The sequence below is a fragment of the Clarias gariepinus genome, chromosome 12, assembly GCF_024256425.1.
Source record: "Clarias gariepinus isolate MV-2021 ecotype Netherlands chromosome 12, CGAR_prim_01v2, whole genome shotgun sequence".
Classification (NCBI taxonomy): domain Eukaryota; kingdom Metazoa; phylum Chordata; class Actinopteri; order Siluriformes; family Clariidae; genus Clarias; species Clarias gariepinus.
Genome location: NC_071111.1, coordinates 24136674 through 24151851, shown reverse-complemented (window position 1 = coordinate 24151851; position 15178 = coordinate 24136674). Strand labels below are relative to the sequence as shown.

The 15178-nt window shown below is 38.9% G+C and overlaps 1 protein-coding gene across 5 annotated transcripts in view; it reads left to right on the top strand.

Annotated features, from left to right (window-relative positions):
- Positions 1-2460: 2460 nt before the first annotated feature.
- The window catches only part of rab3ip (RAB3A interacting protein (rabin3)), a 29154-nt gene continuing 16436 nt past the window's right edge, over positions 2461-15178 (top strand). Inside the window, exons 1-5 of one of the 5 annotated variants that reach the window (XM_053508252.1) lie at positions 2461-2540; positions 2637-2689; positions 9422-9509; positions 11757-12026; positions 13990-14182. In XM_053508252.1, the coding sequence (XP_053364227.1) occupies positions 11782-12026; positions 13990-14182 (438 nt within the window). In that variant the 5' untranslated portion in view covers positions 2461-2540; positions 2637-2689; positions 9422-9509; positions 11757-11781. Of the gene's footprint in view, positions 2690-9421; positions 9510-11756; positions 12027-13989; positions 14183-15178 lie in introns of all 5 variants that reach the window. The other 4 variants (XM_053508253.1, XM_053508255.1, XM_053508251.1 and 1 more) reach the window with 4 other exon arrangements.

Genomic DNA, 15178 nt, shown 5'->3' with positions numbered 1-15178 from the left:
TACATGAAATATTTGCTCTACATGAAGTAGACAAGTCTATTTTTATATTATATTTCACATAGGTCGCCAACCCCAGCTCCCTTCATTGGCCATGGTTTCCCGGCATCAGCACAGCACAGACGGTGACCCTAAGGCCAGGCAGCGAAGGTGAGAAGGGGTGTCCCGCAAAGCACCATCACTGCTATGAATGCCTGGACCAAAAAAAGGGAAAGAGTGCCAATGACAGTGCAGAAGCTGAATCAAATCATCCACCAGGTCAGTAGCAACGCTGGGGCCAAGTGAGAATGGTTGACAGGAAGGCTTAACCCCCCAGACAGTAACTACTGTACTGGTCTTCCCTGGTTGAGGAGGACTGCTGCATTATTACACCCAGCAGGACACACACGAGTGTGACCTCTACAGTACATACTGTAGTGCCTCCTCAAACTGTGATCCAACATCAGAAGATCTTTTTACAAATGCAACTGAATGACCAGGGTATCGCATCAAGATAGCTTTTCTTCCTTGATGGAAGAAACAAGAGACATATTCCAGGGCTAAAATCGTGAAATCAAATCTAAAATGTACCTAGGCATTAAACTCAGAACTCTCTGTGATAGGGTCTAGTATTAAAATCATTCCTACATGAGTCAGGAACAAAAATGACTTGTAAGATAGGCTTTCGAAATACTTTTCTTTATCTTCTTTTCTTTATATACTGCAAAATTTCCAGTCAAAGAAAATTACAAGTTCAGTGCAATAAAACAAGCATTTGAACACCAGGTTTAAAAGAGTTCCCAAATGATGTGTCTAAATATCTCTGTCTATTATCAGCAAAGAGAGCATATTTAAGCTTTTCAAAAGAACCAGGCGCATGTAAGTCATAGAGAAACCTGGAGACAGACAGACGAAAACTAAACGCACGAGCATTTTCATGTTAGATGAAAGGGTTTTAGCGCACACAAGCTATTTGTAGGTTTATTCATATGGAGATTTACCCTATAATTAATCAAAAAACCCAATGAGGGTGTTGTTTTATGGGCACAGAGGCATGGGAAAGTTTACATCATAGTATAAAACCTTACACTTCTCTAACTAATTGTGTACAATTGTGTCGTTCAGTTCAATAACCCACCAACCTAGAGCCATGTTGCTGATTGTTTAAAGCATGCCTAAAAAGCACTGTATGTTTTCACTGCAATGATATTAGATCTTATAATGCCCACCTGATGGTGCTGTTGTCCACACAATAACTGGAGTCTCATCTTTGAACTCAACACTGGACAAACTATTTTATTGAATTTTTTTTTTTTATCTGAAAGATGCATGAAACTCTTATTATTTGATTGGTGGACTTCTGTCTAGTTAGCATGTGTACTACATGTGGTGTGTGTTCGTTATACACCGTATTCTTGTCCATTGTTTTTGCACGCTTTGTAATTGGACATCATTATATGTTTCAGCAGTGCTCCAAAGATGGCACGGTGGCTTTTTGGTTAGCACTGTCGCCTTACACCACCGGGGTCGAGGGTTTGAGTCCCACCTCAGGTGTGTGTGTGTGCATGGAGTTTCCACGTTCTCCCTGTGCTTGATGGGTTTCCTCAAGGTACAGTACTACTCTGGGTTTTCTGCCACAATCCAAAAACAACTGGTGTTCCCAAACTGTCCATGGTGTGAATGTTGACCGGAGGTCCTACCATGGTTGTAAGATGGGAATTATATGATGATAACCACCATGGTCCCTAGTTGGACTACAGAGGTACCTAGAAGGTACAATGGAGGTTGCAATTCACAGACAAGTCTTTAGTATTGTTTTGCTTTGATACACTATTGGTGTAGCGAGAAATTTTATGTCTTAATGGGGACCAAATATCTTAACAAGGGAGTAAAAAATAAATAAATAAATAAATAAATAAAACAAATAACAACAAGCAAGTTACTGAGGTTCAGAGTCCTCACAAGTAAAGACGTGTGTGTGTGTGTGTGAGTGAGATAGATTGTAGGTCTTAGTGGGGACCGAATGTCCTTTTAACAAGGGAGTTAAAACAACAACAACAATAAAACAAACAAACAAAGAAAAAATAAATAAAACTGAGAATTAAGGTCCTTACAACGATAATAAGATGTGTGTGTGTGTATGTGTGTATGCGTGTGTGAGAGAGAGAGAGACATAAAGAGATTTATTTTTAATCTTAGTGGGGACCAAATATTCTGACAAAAAAACAACAACAATAAAAACAAACAAAGAAAAAAAAAACAGGTTACTCAAAGCCCTCACAGCGATATTAAGACGTATGTGTGAGGATTATTATTATTATTAGTTTTTTTTTATCCTAGTGGGGACCAAATAGTCAACAAAATAAAACAAGCAGGTTACTGGGGTCCAAGGTCCTCGCAAGGATAGTAAGACGCACGTGTGTGTGTGCGCGCGCGCGAGAGAGAGAGCGCGTGCGTGCGTGCGCGCGTGTATGTGTGTGCGTGACGCAAGTAGCCGGTTGGATGGATTGTGTATCACTCCTCGCTGCTTGCTGCCATAGTTACTGTTAGCAGCCACACACCGTGTGTGTAAAAGATCTGCACAATTCAATCAGATAAATTATTATTTTTTCATTATTATCGTTATTTTCATTTGTAATCATAGATATATTTTATATCAGGTTTGGGGATTTTGTAAGGAGCAGTAAGGCTGCAGCGTGCCAACGCCTTGGAGGTAATGTGTTTTAATGTATTAAGTTGCATTATATATTTAAAAAAAAGCTAAAGAGACCGTTGCTAGCTAACTAACTCACTAACTAGCTGCTTGCTTTATCTTCAACTAGCAGCACTATTCGGTGTTCGATTCGGGCGCGTGCACGTATGTGTGTGTGTGCGCGTGTGTGTATTTATGCGGCTAGCGAGACAGCTAGGTTCATACGCACGATATTTATGGCTTTTTTTAAGCTTTTATATGAATTACTACATATGAATTTTCTAAGAAATATAATAATTTGATGTTTAAATGTAATAGAAATCATTTATTGAGAGAGAAATGCTTGTTCCAGGCGTTATCCAGTCATCTTGTTATGTAAATACGCCTCTAGCTTGGAGGCTAAATAACAATTGAACCAGCAAGTATGCTAAGGTGAGGGGTAGTGAGCATGCAAGGGGTTTAAAACACATCCTGATGGCCAAATGTTGTCTTGCTTATGAGTAGGGAATGAGTCTTAGCCCAGATGCACCTGTCAGACCTCTGTCTGATGTCACACACACACACAGGTGCATGCTTATGGCTTTCCCTCTGTATACTAGTGTGCTGTGTTTCTGCTTTTAACCCCTTAATAAATAAATGATCAGAGGGAACTTAATCCCAGACTGCACCGGTGTACTGAGTATCCTGACAGGTCTACAGCAAAGAGCAAAACACTCTCTGATTATTTTCTGCAATGCATATGTAATGTTATTTAGTAATCATTTTATATTTTATAACAGTGAACAGGAGACTGGTGATTTTATGTATTTTTTTGTCATTCCCTTCCCCCATCTTCAACAGGATTGACCTCGATGTAATTGATGGGCAGCGCAAGGGTTTCTCCATCAGCAGTATTTCTCAGGGAAACTAAAGCATTCTCATAATTACGAGGACCGAAAATGCAGACAAGACCTGATTTGATGAACTGAAATGTGCACAAAAAAAAGAAACGCTTTTTACTTTTTTCTTCCAGTTCCACAACTCTCAATAGTGCACAGGTGCTGAGAACCCTTATGGGTTCGTTTGTATCTCGGTTTGGTCTTGTCTGAGTTCTAAGCTGGTCATTCATTCATTAGTCATAAAAGAGAGACATTTATTGCATCAGCCATGTCATAAATAAGAAATACAGATGTTCGTTTATATATGAAACCATTTCCAAAGTGCTCCGTATGCAATACAATAATAAAAATAACCACAGACAATTCTATGGCTTTAACAGATTAAGGGAAGCATGGAATAAGGAGTGCTGTGTCACCTTCCGAGAGTACTTCCAGTCATCTTTAGTTAGATTTTGTTTTCAGGTTGAACTGCCTTCACACTTTTTTTCTTTTCTCACCCGACGCTAAGAGTTAATCAGAGACCAGACTGATAACAGAGAGAAAAAAAAAAAAACAGACTTTGGCCACTGAAGGTGATCTTGATCTTGGAGTTATTAATGCCAACATTCCTGTTACGGTGTTCGAGCAGAGTGTACTACACAGATGTGCAGTGAGTTCCCGCAGCCTGGGAGTGGTTCCTATAAACAAATCATTCATTTTTTATTGTGGTGCTTTAACAGACCTTCCTTTGTTTGGGGTTAGTAACTTTCCACTACACATTAAGGTTGAAAACCTGATTAGGTTGACCAGAAGTTGTCTCATGGCCCACTGCAGTCTGGACCCTGGAAAGTATTTCTGCAAACTGAAAGATTGCTGTATTGGTGCTTATGAAGGGAACATCTGTCCAGTGGTTGGTTTTGCACCGTTGCAACTTCTCAATTAGATCCTCTGTTATGACAAGTCCATGGCTAGAGACATTTACTCAAAATAGGAGAAGGTTTTATTTATTTTCTTCATAAAGTGATACTTTAAAGCTCCACTAGGAAAACTAATCTGGAAAACCATTTTCAATCTATTGCAATGAAAAAGCGACTCGACACAGAACAGACAAAGGAAGAGGAAACAAACCTAATGTATATTTGGGTTTGCAAGTGACTTTTTTTGCACATGCAAGCTCCGCTAAACCAATCCACAGCATGCAAACTGAGCCAAAGAACAGTGCTGTAGAGCTGCAGAAACACTATGTTTTTCGATAATAAACACTGAATGCAGGTACACATACTGTATTGTTTTATGCTGGTTATTTGTATAGTTGTCTAATGAAACTAAAATTTACAAAAAGGTTTAACGAAGGCTCCATGCCATCTGTGTTTGGGTAATTTTAGTGATTTCCATATACAGTATAATCGACAAAGATTTGGTTACCTTTTCTGCTACTTTTGTCCAGTGTTTTTTCAGACTCCTCTGCAAGAGTTTAGCTTTTTGGTTTGTTTAATTCTCTGAAGTGTGAATCTAAACCAAACTGCAAAGCAACGATGGACTCCAGTACACTTGTGCGATGAAACAATTTTAATAAAAAATTCCCAGTATAACACGCTCTTTGAACACATGGTACATGCTTTTGACTTATTTGACTTTTAAATGGAACGTTATCAGTTCTTCCTGCCATGAGTGCATATGTCAACAAGGTAGCACAAATTGCATGAACACCTGATTTATGGGCAAAGGAAAGTGGGGGCGGGGCCGTGTGCAACAGATAGGGAGAGTGGAGGTGAGGGATAGGGGGGGCGATGACATGTAAAGAGGGAGATTGGGTTGGGGTGTGTGAGGAACCGTGGTGGGTCTGTGTGAATGAGAGTGGGGGGCAGGGCTGTGTGATGGAGAATGGGCGGAGCTATGTTGAGGTATAGTGGGGCAGGGCCCTATGAGGAGGGAGAGTCGGGGTGGGGCTGTGTGATGGAGAATGGGCGGGGCTATGTAAGGTATAGTGGAGTGGGGTCGTGTAAGGGATAGTAGGGAGGGGCCATGTGAGGAGGGAGAGTGGGGGCGGAGCAGTGTGAGGAGGGATAGTGGGTGTTGGGCTGTGTGAATGGGCTGTGTGAACGAGAGAGGGGAGGCGCTGTGTTAGGAATAGTGGGAGCGGGCTGTGCAGAGTGTGGGACTGGAAAGATGATTTGAACACTTTTGATCATGGCAGAAAAATCAACAGTCAAACTGTCGCCCTGCGGAGAATAGAGAGCTAATTTAGGAAAATGTGAGAAAAACGGTTTATATGTGAAGTTCAAAAGTAAGCCAATAAAAAAAATTACTGCATGTAGTGCGAATGTGAATGAGTCCTTTGATGTTGTCGTGACCGACTTTTGGGTGTGGCAGCGAGAATATGTCAGCTTGATTAGTATAATATTGGAGAGGGGGTACGGGGCGTAGTTTGGACCCGATCTCGGTCTGGTCTGATATGCTGCATGCTGGCAGGAGTTTAGTATTCCACAGACTGCCTACTTTTGTTTTATGCTGTGCTGCTTTGGCAGAGCGCTGACATTTTCTCCTGGCCTCCTTACATCCTGCAGAATCCTGACAAGTCTGATCTGTACCTCTTCTATAAATATAACCTGTATGGAGAAGTAGAGAGAATTGCAGCACTGTTGTTGATATAGAAACAGGACAGGAGCGAACCTGACCTCGCTGTAGCCTCCTAGAGTCCTGTCTTTGTCTGAGAAATGTGGAACCTGATGTGACGATCTGTCGTTGTAGCCCATTGACCTCAGCATTCAACATGTCGGGCATTTCAAGATGCTTTTCTGCTTATCGTGGTTGCAAAGAGTAGTTATCTGAGTTACATAATCCTGTCAGCTCTAAACCAGTCTGGCCATTCTAATCGCCGATCTGTTTCCACCCACAGGACTGACGCTCACTGGATGGTTATCTGGATGAAGGCTAGAGATTGTAGTTCATGTTTCTAATACTTACACCAGCTCATGCCTCAAGAAAGTTTGGTATTAGGTGCAATATACACATGGACTTGACTGGAGACTAAACATGCATTTGTGAATGTTTTTAAGGTTTCTGAGATTATAAATTCGTGTGTGTGTGTGTGTGTGTGTGTGTGTGTGTGTGTGCAAGTAGTAGAGAACAACTGTGAGCACTGTGCAATTTATTCAAGCTTTTTTTTTTTGGCTCAGTTTTCAATTCTGAATTGATTCACACTTTTTAAAATTGTTCAGGTTGTTTTAAAACAGATTCATTCTTTACGAGTATTCAACAGATTTTGCCGAAAATACAAACCACTTCTATCTTAACTACTTCTTCTTCTGAGTTTATCACTGATTGATGCATTACCGCCACCTACTGGACTGGAGTATGAAGTATAAGATTGTCAAGAAAAGATTAGCGCTTCATACGAGATGTGACATTTAAACAATCAACACAATTTGCACCGCATTTCAATAGTTGTTAGATACTTTAAGTATTTTTTTAACTGTAAAACCAGTAAGAAATTTAGCTGCTTGAGACAAATCTGATAATAAACATTAGTGCTACTGAATAAAATTGAAGCAAAAATCGTAATTTCAAAAACATATCGAATCAGCAGTCTACCCATGATATGTAACTTTATTGCTTACTTACCAGAGTTTCATTTACAGTGTAAATTAAACCCAGTTCCTGTGGAATTGACCAATCTAGCAACGCTTCTCCCTGAACTTTGTATTTTATGACAAGTTAAACTTTTGACTGACTATATATTTTCCTTTTAATAATATAAAGTTTTTATTTAATTTATTTTGTGATCTAACACATTTCTAAGCTTAAAAAAACATTCCTCTTTGTCTGTCTGTCCTCATTCATAGTCAAGTCCACTAAATACCATAATGAACTGGCCATGAATAAATACCAATGTCCGTATTGCAAGTCTTCTGAACTGCTATTGCGCCCTCTTGTGGTGGACAAGTTATTATATCAAGGTGAGGTACAGAGAATTGTTATGCAAAACAAACATTATGGGTGAGTACATTTTAAATTGGTTAAATACTTAACAACAGTTAATCAATTAATGATTTGTTGTTAGCAACCCTAATTTTGGAGCAGGTCCAGAATACAGAAGCTTTTCTTTACAGTGAGCGGAGACAGAATTCAGACAGGATATCTTTTGTGCTATTTAATATTATTTCAATGCACATATCTGGTTTAAATGTACACACATAATTGCAGTAACACTGTTTTGCCAGGCTGTTGTTGGCAATTATAGCTTTGACTTGTCAAATTATCGTCAATCAAATCTTTAATCCCATAAATGCAGGTGTTTCAAAATCGTCCATAAATTGTCAGTAGAGAGTCAGAAGTCAGAAAATGCTACGTAAGGACTCTTATTACTTATTTTGTCTGTAGGTTTGCAGTCATTGCTTTTCAGATTCAGTATCTTGGCCAGGAAGATGAAATTCTCCTTAAACATGCAACAGTATTTTTTTTTCAGCCTTTTTCCTTTTCATACATGATGCTCCCATCACCATGCTTCACTGTTGGCTTGGGTTTCTTGTGCCTATTCATACAATCATTCTTTTCCCAAAGATTTTCCAAAACATTTATTTATTTGTTTGTTTATCTGATAAGAGATCTGATTAGAAGAGAAGTTTTGAATGGGTTATTGAAATTAGAGCTCTGTGATTTAACTGATTATTCAATTTAATTAATCTTTTGTTGATTTAAACTTGACTTACCATTTTTGAACTATTTAGGTTCAAATGTTAAAATCTTAAAAATGGACAGATTCCTTAAAACGCAAATCGTTTCCATCTTCGGTGTTTGAGTATTGCTTCTAATTCTCCTTTTTTAAGTTTATGTGCAGTTAGTGCAATACCACCACCTACTGGACTGGAGTGTGGAGCAGACGATTGGCAGGAAAAAAAAATTGCTTTGTATGACATTTAAACATTAGTAACAAAACTTACACAGCATTTAAATAACAGAGGCTATTAATCCTTGATACTTTGCAACCATTTGAGAAATATATTTAAGAAATATAGCTGCTTGAAACAAATCAGACAATAAACATTAGTGCTAACGGATCTAGTTGAACCGAAAATTTATTGAAATTGAAATGTTCAAAAAGCAAATTGAATTGTCTAACTATAATTCACATCTTTAGTGGAGATATAAAGAATTTTATTCATTGTGTTTTGTTCTCAATACAAAAGTTACTATTTGATGCATAAAATCTTTCCGAACTGTTCCTGATATCTTTGCAGAATTTATATCTATATAACTTTAAACTATACCTTTGTTCATGCTTGCATGGCCAATAAAAAAAAAATTTTGTAAATCAAAATTGTGTCTCAAGTTGAATTGTGTGCGTGTGCTTGAAGTGTGTGTGTACTGTATGTGTATATGTATATGTGTGTGTATATATATATATATATATATATATATATATATATACACACACACACACACAATAAAATCAAGAAATAAATGATTTGATTCTTACTCCTATGGTAATATAAACAGATGGCAATATTTGCTATGTTGTTACAGTGACTTGTCTGTTAACACACATAGCTGTGGTATGAGGGGTGGGACCAGTACTTGGCCAATGGCAAGCTTGTCGCCACAGCAACAGTTTTTGACAGACAGTAAGCCATGCTAATCTCTAAAGCAGGCATACGAGTTGGGTTTATTTGTATTAAATACAACAATAAAAACCTCCTAGTCACCGAGGAGTGAGGTTGACCTTTGGAATTTGCGTTTGGGTGTGACATCATGTTAGGAATGTGTACATGTCTATATCACTCCCACATGCAAGATATTGAATTTTGACTTTGTGTGTGTGTGTGTGTGTTATTGTCAAGGCTTAATAACTGATAATACTTTAAGTCTGATTCGCTGTCTGTTCGTTTGTCTTTAGGTAGAGAGAAAGCCCAGGGAGAGGAAGTCTCTACGACAGGATCTACATCAGACATGTTTAAAGGATCACACACAAGTTCTTCAGAATGGTAAGCCAGAAGGAGTTACATCATGTATTGGAAATTACAGTACGAGTCAATAGTTAAAACAATGCTGAAGAGATCCGAAATATGCAGTAATCTTCTTTGATCAGCTTTTTAATAATAATATGTATCTGCTAATTTTGCTCTGTAAAGTCTTTATAACGGAGGTAAGTTTTGGTCTTGCTTTCCTGGGAAGGTCTTCATGAGAGACAGTTTCATCATGGTGCTTGATGGGTTTTGCAAATGCACTTGACTGTTCTTGCAAGAACCATTTTAAAACAGCTGATCATCTTGGCTTTAAAATAACACATGACTGATGTTGTTCTTGCTGCTGTTACTTAATTACTGTACATATTTTCATATGTTTCATTTAATAGTCTTGAAATTTACAGTTTTGTTCCAGAATGTAGAAATTACGTTATGTGCCAAAATGTATAGTACAGAAACTCGTGCATGTGCGTTTGTCGGCGGCGCATAGCTCCGGCCACACGTGTTCTCCGTAGTGAAAAGGAAGTTGTGTTGTGCAGTTGATGATGGAAACGAGTCTCCTGACGAAGGAAAAAGTCTCCATAGTGGAGTATTATTTACGCTCATACGAAAAGTGGTCGTGAATGGGGACTGAGTTTGAAAAGGTATAAAAACAATCCCTTCCTATACCCGTCCCATTTCCCCCGATCTCACACCACCTGATGCCTACTTGTAGGGAACATTAAAGGAGAGTGTTTTCAACTGTGACAATCCACCAAGAACTGTGTCTGCATTACACTAGCAAATCGTCTCCTTTTGCAGGAGTCTGCAGCGTGAATGATATGATCCCTGTCTACAGCGAGGCGGTGCACACACACTTCCAACACTTACATTACATTACACATACCAGGATAAATCAACACGTGAGTAGTGTGTATGTTGGTGTCTTTCAGGAGAAATAAACTCACAGACGGAAATTCACCACAGCGTACATCGTGTTAAAACCAGAGGTGGAAATTAAGGAGTTACATTTACTCGCGTTACTGTAATTGAGTAGTTTTTTGTGTTCCAGTCTTTAAAATCTGTAATTTTACTTTTACTTAAGTATGTTTTGTTTGAAGTATTGTACTTTGCTACATTTGAAATCAAATTCGCTACTGAGTAAAAAATAAATGAATAAAAAAAATATATAAAAACTTTGATTTCAAGCACAAGAAAGGTAACAGCTTTATTATGTCCCTTTAATTAAAATCAACCAGTTTGAGATTTATGTCCGCTTGTCTTATTTGAACTACACTAGAATCCCCCATCCCACCCCCGCTGTAAAAAAAAAAAAAAAACTCTAACTTTAACTCTGAGTACATTTTTTGTAATTTTTTTCTTAGACTGGTAACTTTACTTGTACTTTAATAAAAAAAATTACTAAAGTAACAGTACTTTTACTTGAGTACAAATTTTTATTACTCTTTCCACCTCTGTGTAAAACCCTTCTGTCCATCAAACACATTTTATTTGACTGTAATTACTTTTGCTCCTACTACTGTGAGGAACTTGTTTTATTTTGTTTACACTTTTTAAAAAGTAAATTTAAATTTAGTTTTAAAGTTCTTAGAACAAATAATCTTTAACATCTTATCTAGTTTTCATTTTGAATAATAGAAACTGACTCTCACCGTGAATATAGCAGTGGAAGCTGGCATAATGTTAAAAAAGGAACAAAGAAAGAAAGCAAAAGAAACGTACAGACGACGACAAGGTGATATCGTTTGTCGTTTAATTTCAGTACTGTATGTTTTGGCACAGGCTGTAAATTACTTAACAAAATAAAACACTAAATTAATAGACGGTGTGTACAAACTTTCGACTGGTACTGTACACGTTGTCTCGGCTATACATACAACTATACAGTACACCAGTCGTTGCTTTATACGATGTTCCAGCATGCCTGTACTTTGTCCATCAGGAAAATACACCTGCTACTCTCAATACACCCCAATATAACGCACCTTAGAATCCATCAACCTAACAATATCTGCTCAGTGGTGGTCCTCAGTCGCTCCTTTTTCTCTGCTGGAGTTTACAGATAGGATCTGCTAAGCTACACGATAACAGATGGGATGCAGTCAGTAACTGTACACCTATACTGCAATTCAATCTGATAAACTGGATTAAAGAGTGTAGCGACACGGCGAGGGGAAATAAACCGCGTTCATCTTCATTAAGGCTGCAATTTACAGATTAAGGATTATTATCCTTTCTTTAATCGAATTTCTCCCTTGTGCCTAGATGAGTGTACTATGACTCTGAGACGATGGCCAGCGAACCCCTCGAAGGTTTCCACGAGGTGAACCTGGCATCACCCACCACCCCGGACTTGCACGGCAGCCACGAGTCGCATGCGCCGAAGCCCGCCGCGCCGCCCAGCACCCTGTACCGCACGCACTCCGTGAGCGCCAACACCTGCCCTCCCAACACTCTCTATGTCGATCAGTTACCCACCCAGCCGGTGTACCCCGCTCCCAGAAACCTGGACAACGATGAAGCGCATAACGGCAGGTAATAACCACGAGCTGAGGAGCAGAACGTTACTTTTTTATTCATTGAAGAATGACACACACTTTCTATTCTTTTATAGTTCTGATTAATTTTGCATAATATTTATCACCCATATTATAAAAAGCCAGTTTCACTCCCCAGCCTCTTGTTTTCTTTTTTTTAAAGCTTTGTAGATTATATAGATCGTGTACTGTGAGCTATAGAAATACCGTCTTGGAATGAGCGCATCCATAATTAACACCTAAAATGATCCTGTGCTCTGAAGTACACAATGTCATGATTGGTGACTTTAACAGCGCAGTGCTGTAATGCATCTTGTGTGCACGCATGCTGATTAACTCTCGATTTCTCCCACGCAATATGCAAACGAGTGGGAAGTCAGCCAGCTGTGACCGTGGCAGGAGCAGGAGCACGCGAGCTCGTTTCATCGTACAGCATGTATTTACGCGTCCTCTGCCAACCGAGGGGTCGTTTCCGCCCGCTGACGAGATCCTCGACGACATGCCTTGTTCGCAGCAGGATTAAAAAATAATAATTATAACGTGATGCTATTTCCTGTTGGTGGATCATTTCTTCGTAATTGCAGGCTGCTCTGTGTCTGTGCAGGGAGGCCGGCCTGACGCAAACCCGCTCCTGTGCTGTGTTGTGTCTTCATTTATGCTTCTGTTTTTTTTTCAATGCCATCTTGACTTTTCAGATTTGAAAGTGAGTTTGAGAGTTTTAGAATCTATACGTGGTTAAAATGTATAGAGGCTTCTGCAACTGGTTGATTAATCAATATCCTTTATAAACATTAAAGTCTTTTTTTTTTTTTTTTTTGTATTCCCCAAGGGCTTAAACTAGCCAATTAAAAGTTTCCCCCTATGGTGACTTTATTCATCAAGTATCATGATCAGCTCTCCACAACTATATTCTGTAGATTGATTTATATTAAGGCTGTCAATATTAACAAATTAACCTTGTGATTAATCTAGAAATTTTAACACATTACCTTTTTTTTTAATGCAAATTAATCAGATGATCAAGTTTGACCGTAATGGCTTTTTATAATTGCAGCACCCGGCTGTGTGTGATAATGGCACTTTTAACATGGATAATAAGATGACTGAGGAAACATCACCAGGTGTGCTGAGTGGCAAGTTTGATTATAAAAAGCTTCTAGATTGAAGTTCGGATAAAAACAAAGCCGTGTACTCGAGCTACCCTCAAGGGGAACTATTTTTACAAGAATACATTAAATGTAAGACATGGGAGTGGTGGCTAAAGCTCTAGGTTGTTGATGTTCGAGTCACAAATGCTGGGGGGCGGGGGGCCTGGAAATGGGTAGGAAATGCTCTTTAAATGCTTTTCTGTGCCCCATGGTTGTAAAGAGTGCTTTCTTTACACTTTAGTTTAAACTCTGTTGTTTTGTTGTGTGTGAAAATCCATGTAGATCATCTGGTCCTGAAATGGACTAATCAGCTCGTATGTTTCCAACATCCATGCTGTGGTTAAAGTCACTGAAAATTACAGGTAGTCCTCTACTTACGAACAAGTTCTGTTCCACGAGCATGTTCGTACGTCAGATTTGTTCTTAAGCCCGACAGAGCCATATATGCCGTTCGTATCTGCGAAAATTTGTAACTCGAATGTTCGTAGGTCGGGTACTACCTGTACATTTTGCTGTGTGTGATGTGAGCATGAACTGAGGCTGTATCCGAATGATTTTATTCATTGTGTTGCTGTCACATGACTGGCCGATGAGATAACACCGTGAACATGTAGCTATTCATGTTTTTCTAATAGAGTTATCCGTAAGCATTTGTCTGTTTTTATGCAGTTGCCGAAATCCACTAACATTTCTTCATGGACAAATAACGTTTAAGCAATTTAATACCTACATTCTGTGTCTGGTGTGTCAGGTATAAATATATTTTAATCTTTAAACATCAGTCATGCTGATTATTTACTTGTGTGTCTGTAGCTTGCCTGGACCAGAGGGCTCGGCCTCACAGGAGGCGGGGACAGGCGATGGGAGTGGCTCGTTGGCTGATGACGGAGAGGACCCCATGGGCCTGAGCACAGACAGCCTGTCTCGACTCCGAAGCCCTTCTGTGATGGAAGTCAGAGAGAAAGGATACGAGAGGCTGAAGGAAGAGCTCGCCAAAGCTCAGCGGGTGAGGGATTAGTTAAATCCCTAAATCATTATCCCTATTACAGTAATCATACTGACTCTAGTTTATATCCATAACCTTACACTACACTCTGAAATGCCTGGACGGTACGGTTATCTGGCACTGCCTTCATCTCAGTAATTATTTAAAACAATAGGCTTGTAAAATAATATTGACATGGTTGTGACATGTAATGATAGTCAGTAGCTGTCAGGAAGTTCACTCTAATTCAGTTTTACTTCCAAAATAAAAAAAACTTCTAATGAGTAAGCCAAGGGTGACGGTGGCAAGGAACAACCTCCCTGAGGTGAAAAAAGGAAGAAACCGTGAGAGGAACCAGACTGAACAGGGAACCCGTCCTCATTTGGGTGATTTCAGATAATATGACCATAAATCAGACCCTGCTGTGTCTATTCAATATAACAGGAAAACACATTTAAGTAAACAGACAAAAGTAGACAAAACTGTTCAAAGTGTTGCAGCCGGCCGCAGTGTCCATGTGGGTTTCCTCAGGGTTCTCTGGTTTCCTCTCAGCTTCTAAAAAAAACTTGGCAGGAGCTGTTATATCTTGTTATGTATTGAATTGAATTTTTTTTTACAATATGCGAATGGTTTGGCACCATGTCTTGTCCTGCATCACTCCTGGTGTTCCTGGTAGAGTACTTTTTAAACTAAGTATGTACAGCATACACCAGGTTTTTACAGTATACAGTGGTACATCAGCATACATATTTACTCAGTTCTGAAGTTGAGTTCATAAGGTGAAACTCTGTATTTTGAAACGTGTTTTTCAACAGGAAATAATGTGAATGCAGATAATTCGTTCCAGCCACCCAAAAATATTACCAATATGACTAATTTCCAACACTATAATCATATTTTGCATATAAAAACAATCAAAACATTTATAAAATATATGAAAATTAAGTAAAATATAATAAAAATAGAAATTAAACCTTACTTAACCTTAATTTGTGATTCCTCTTGGCACCGGCTGCT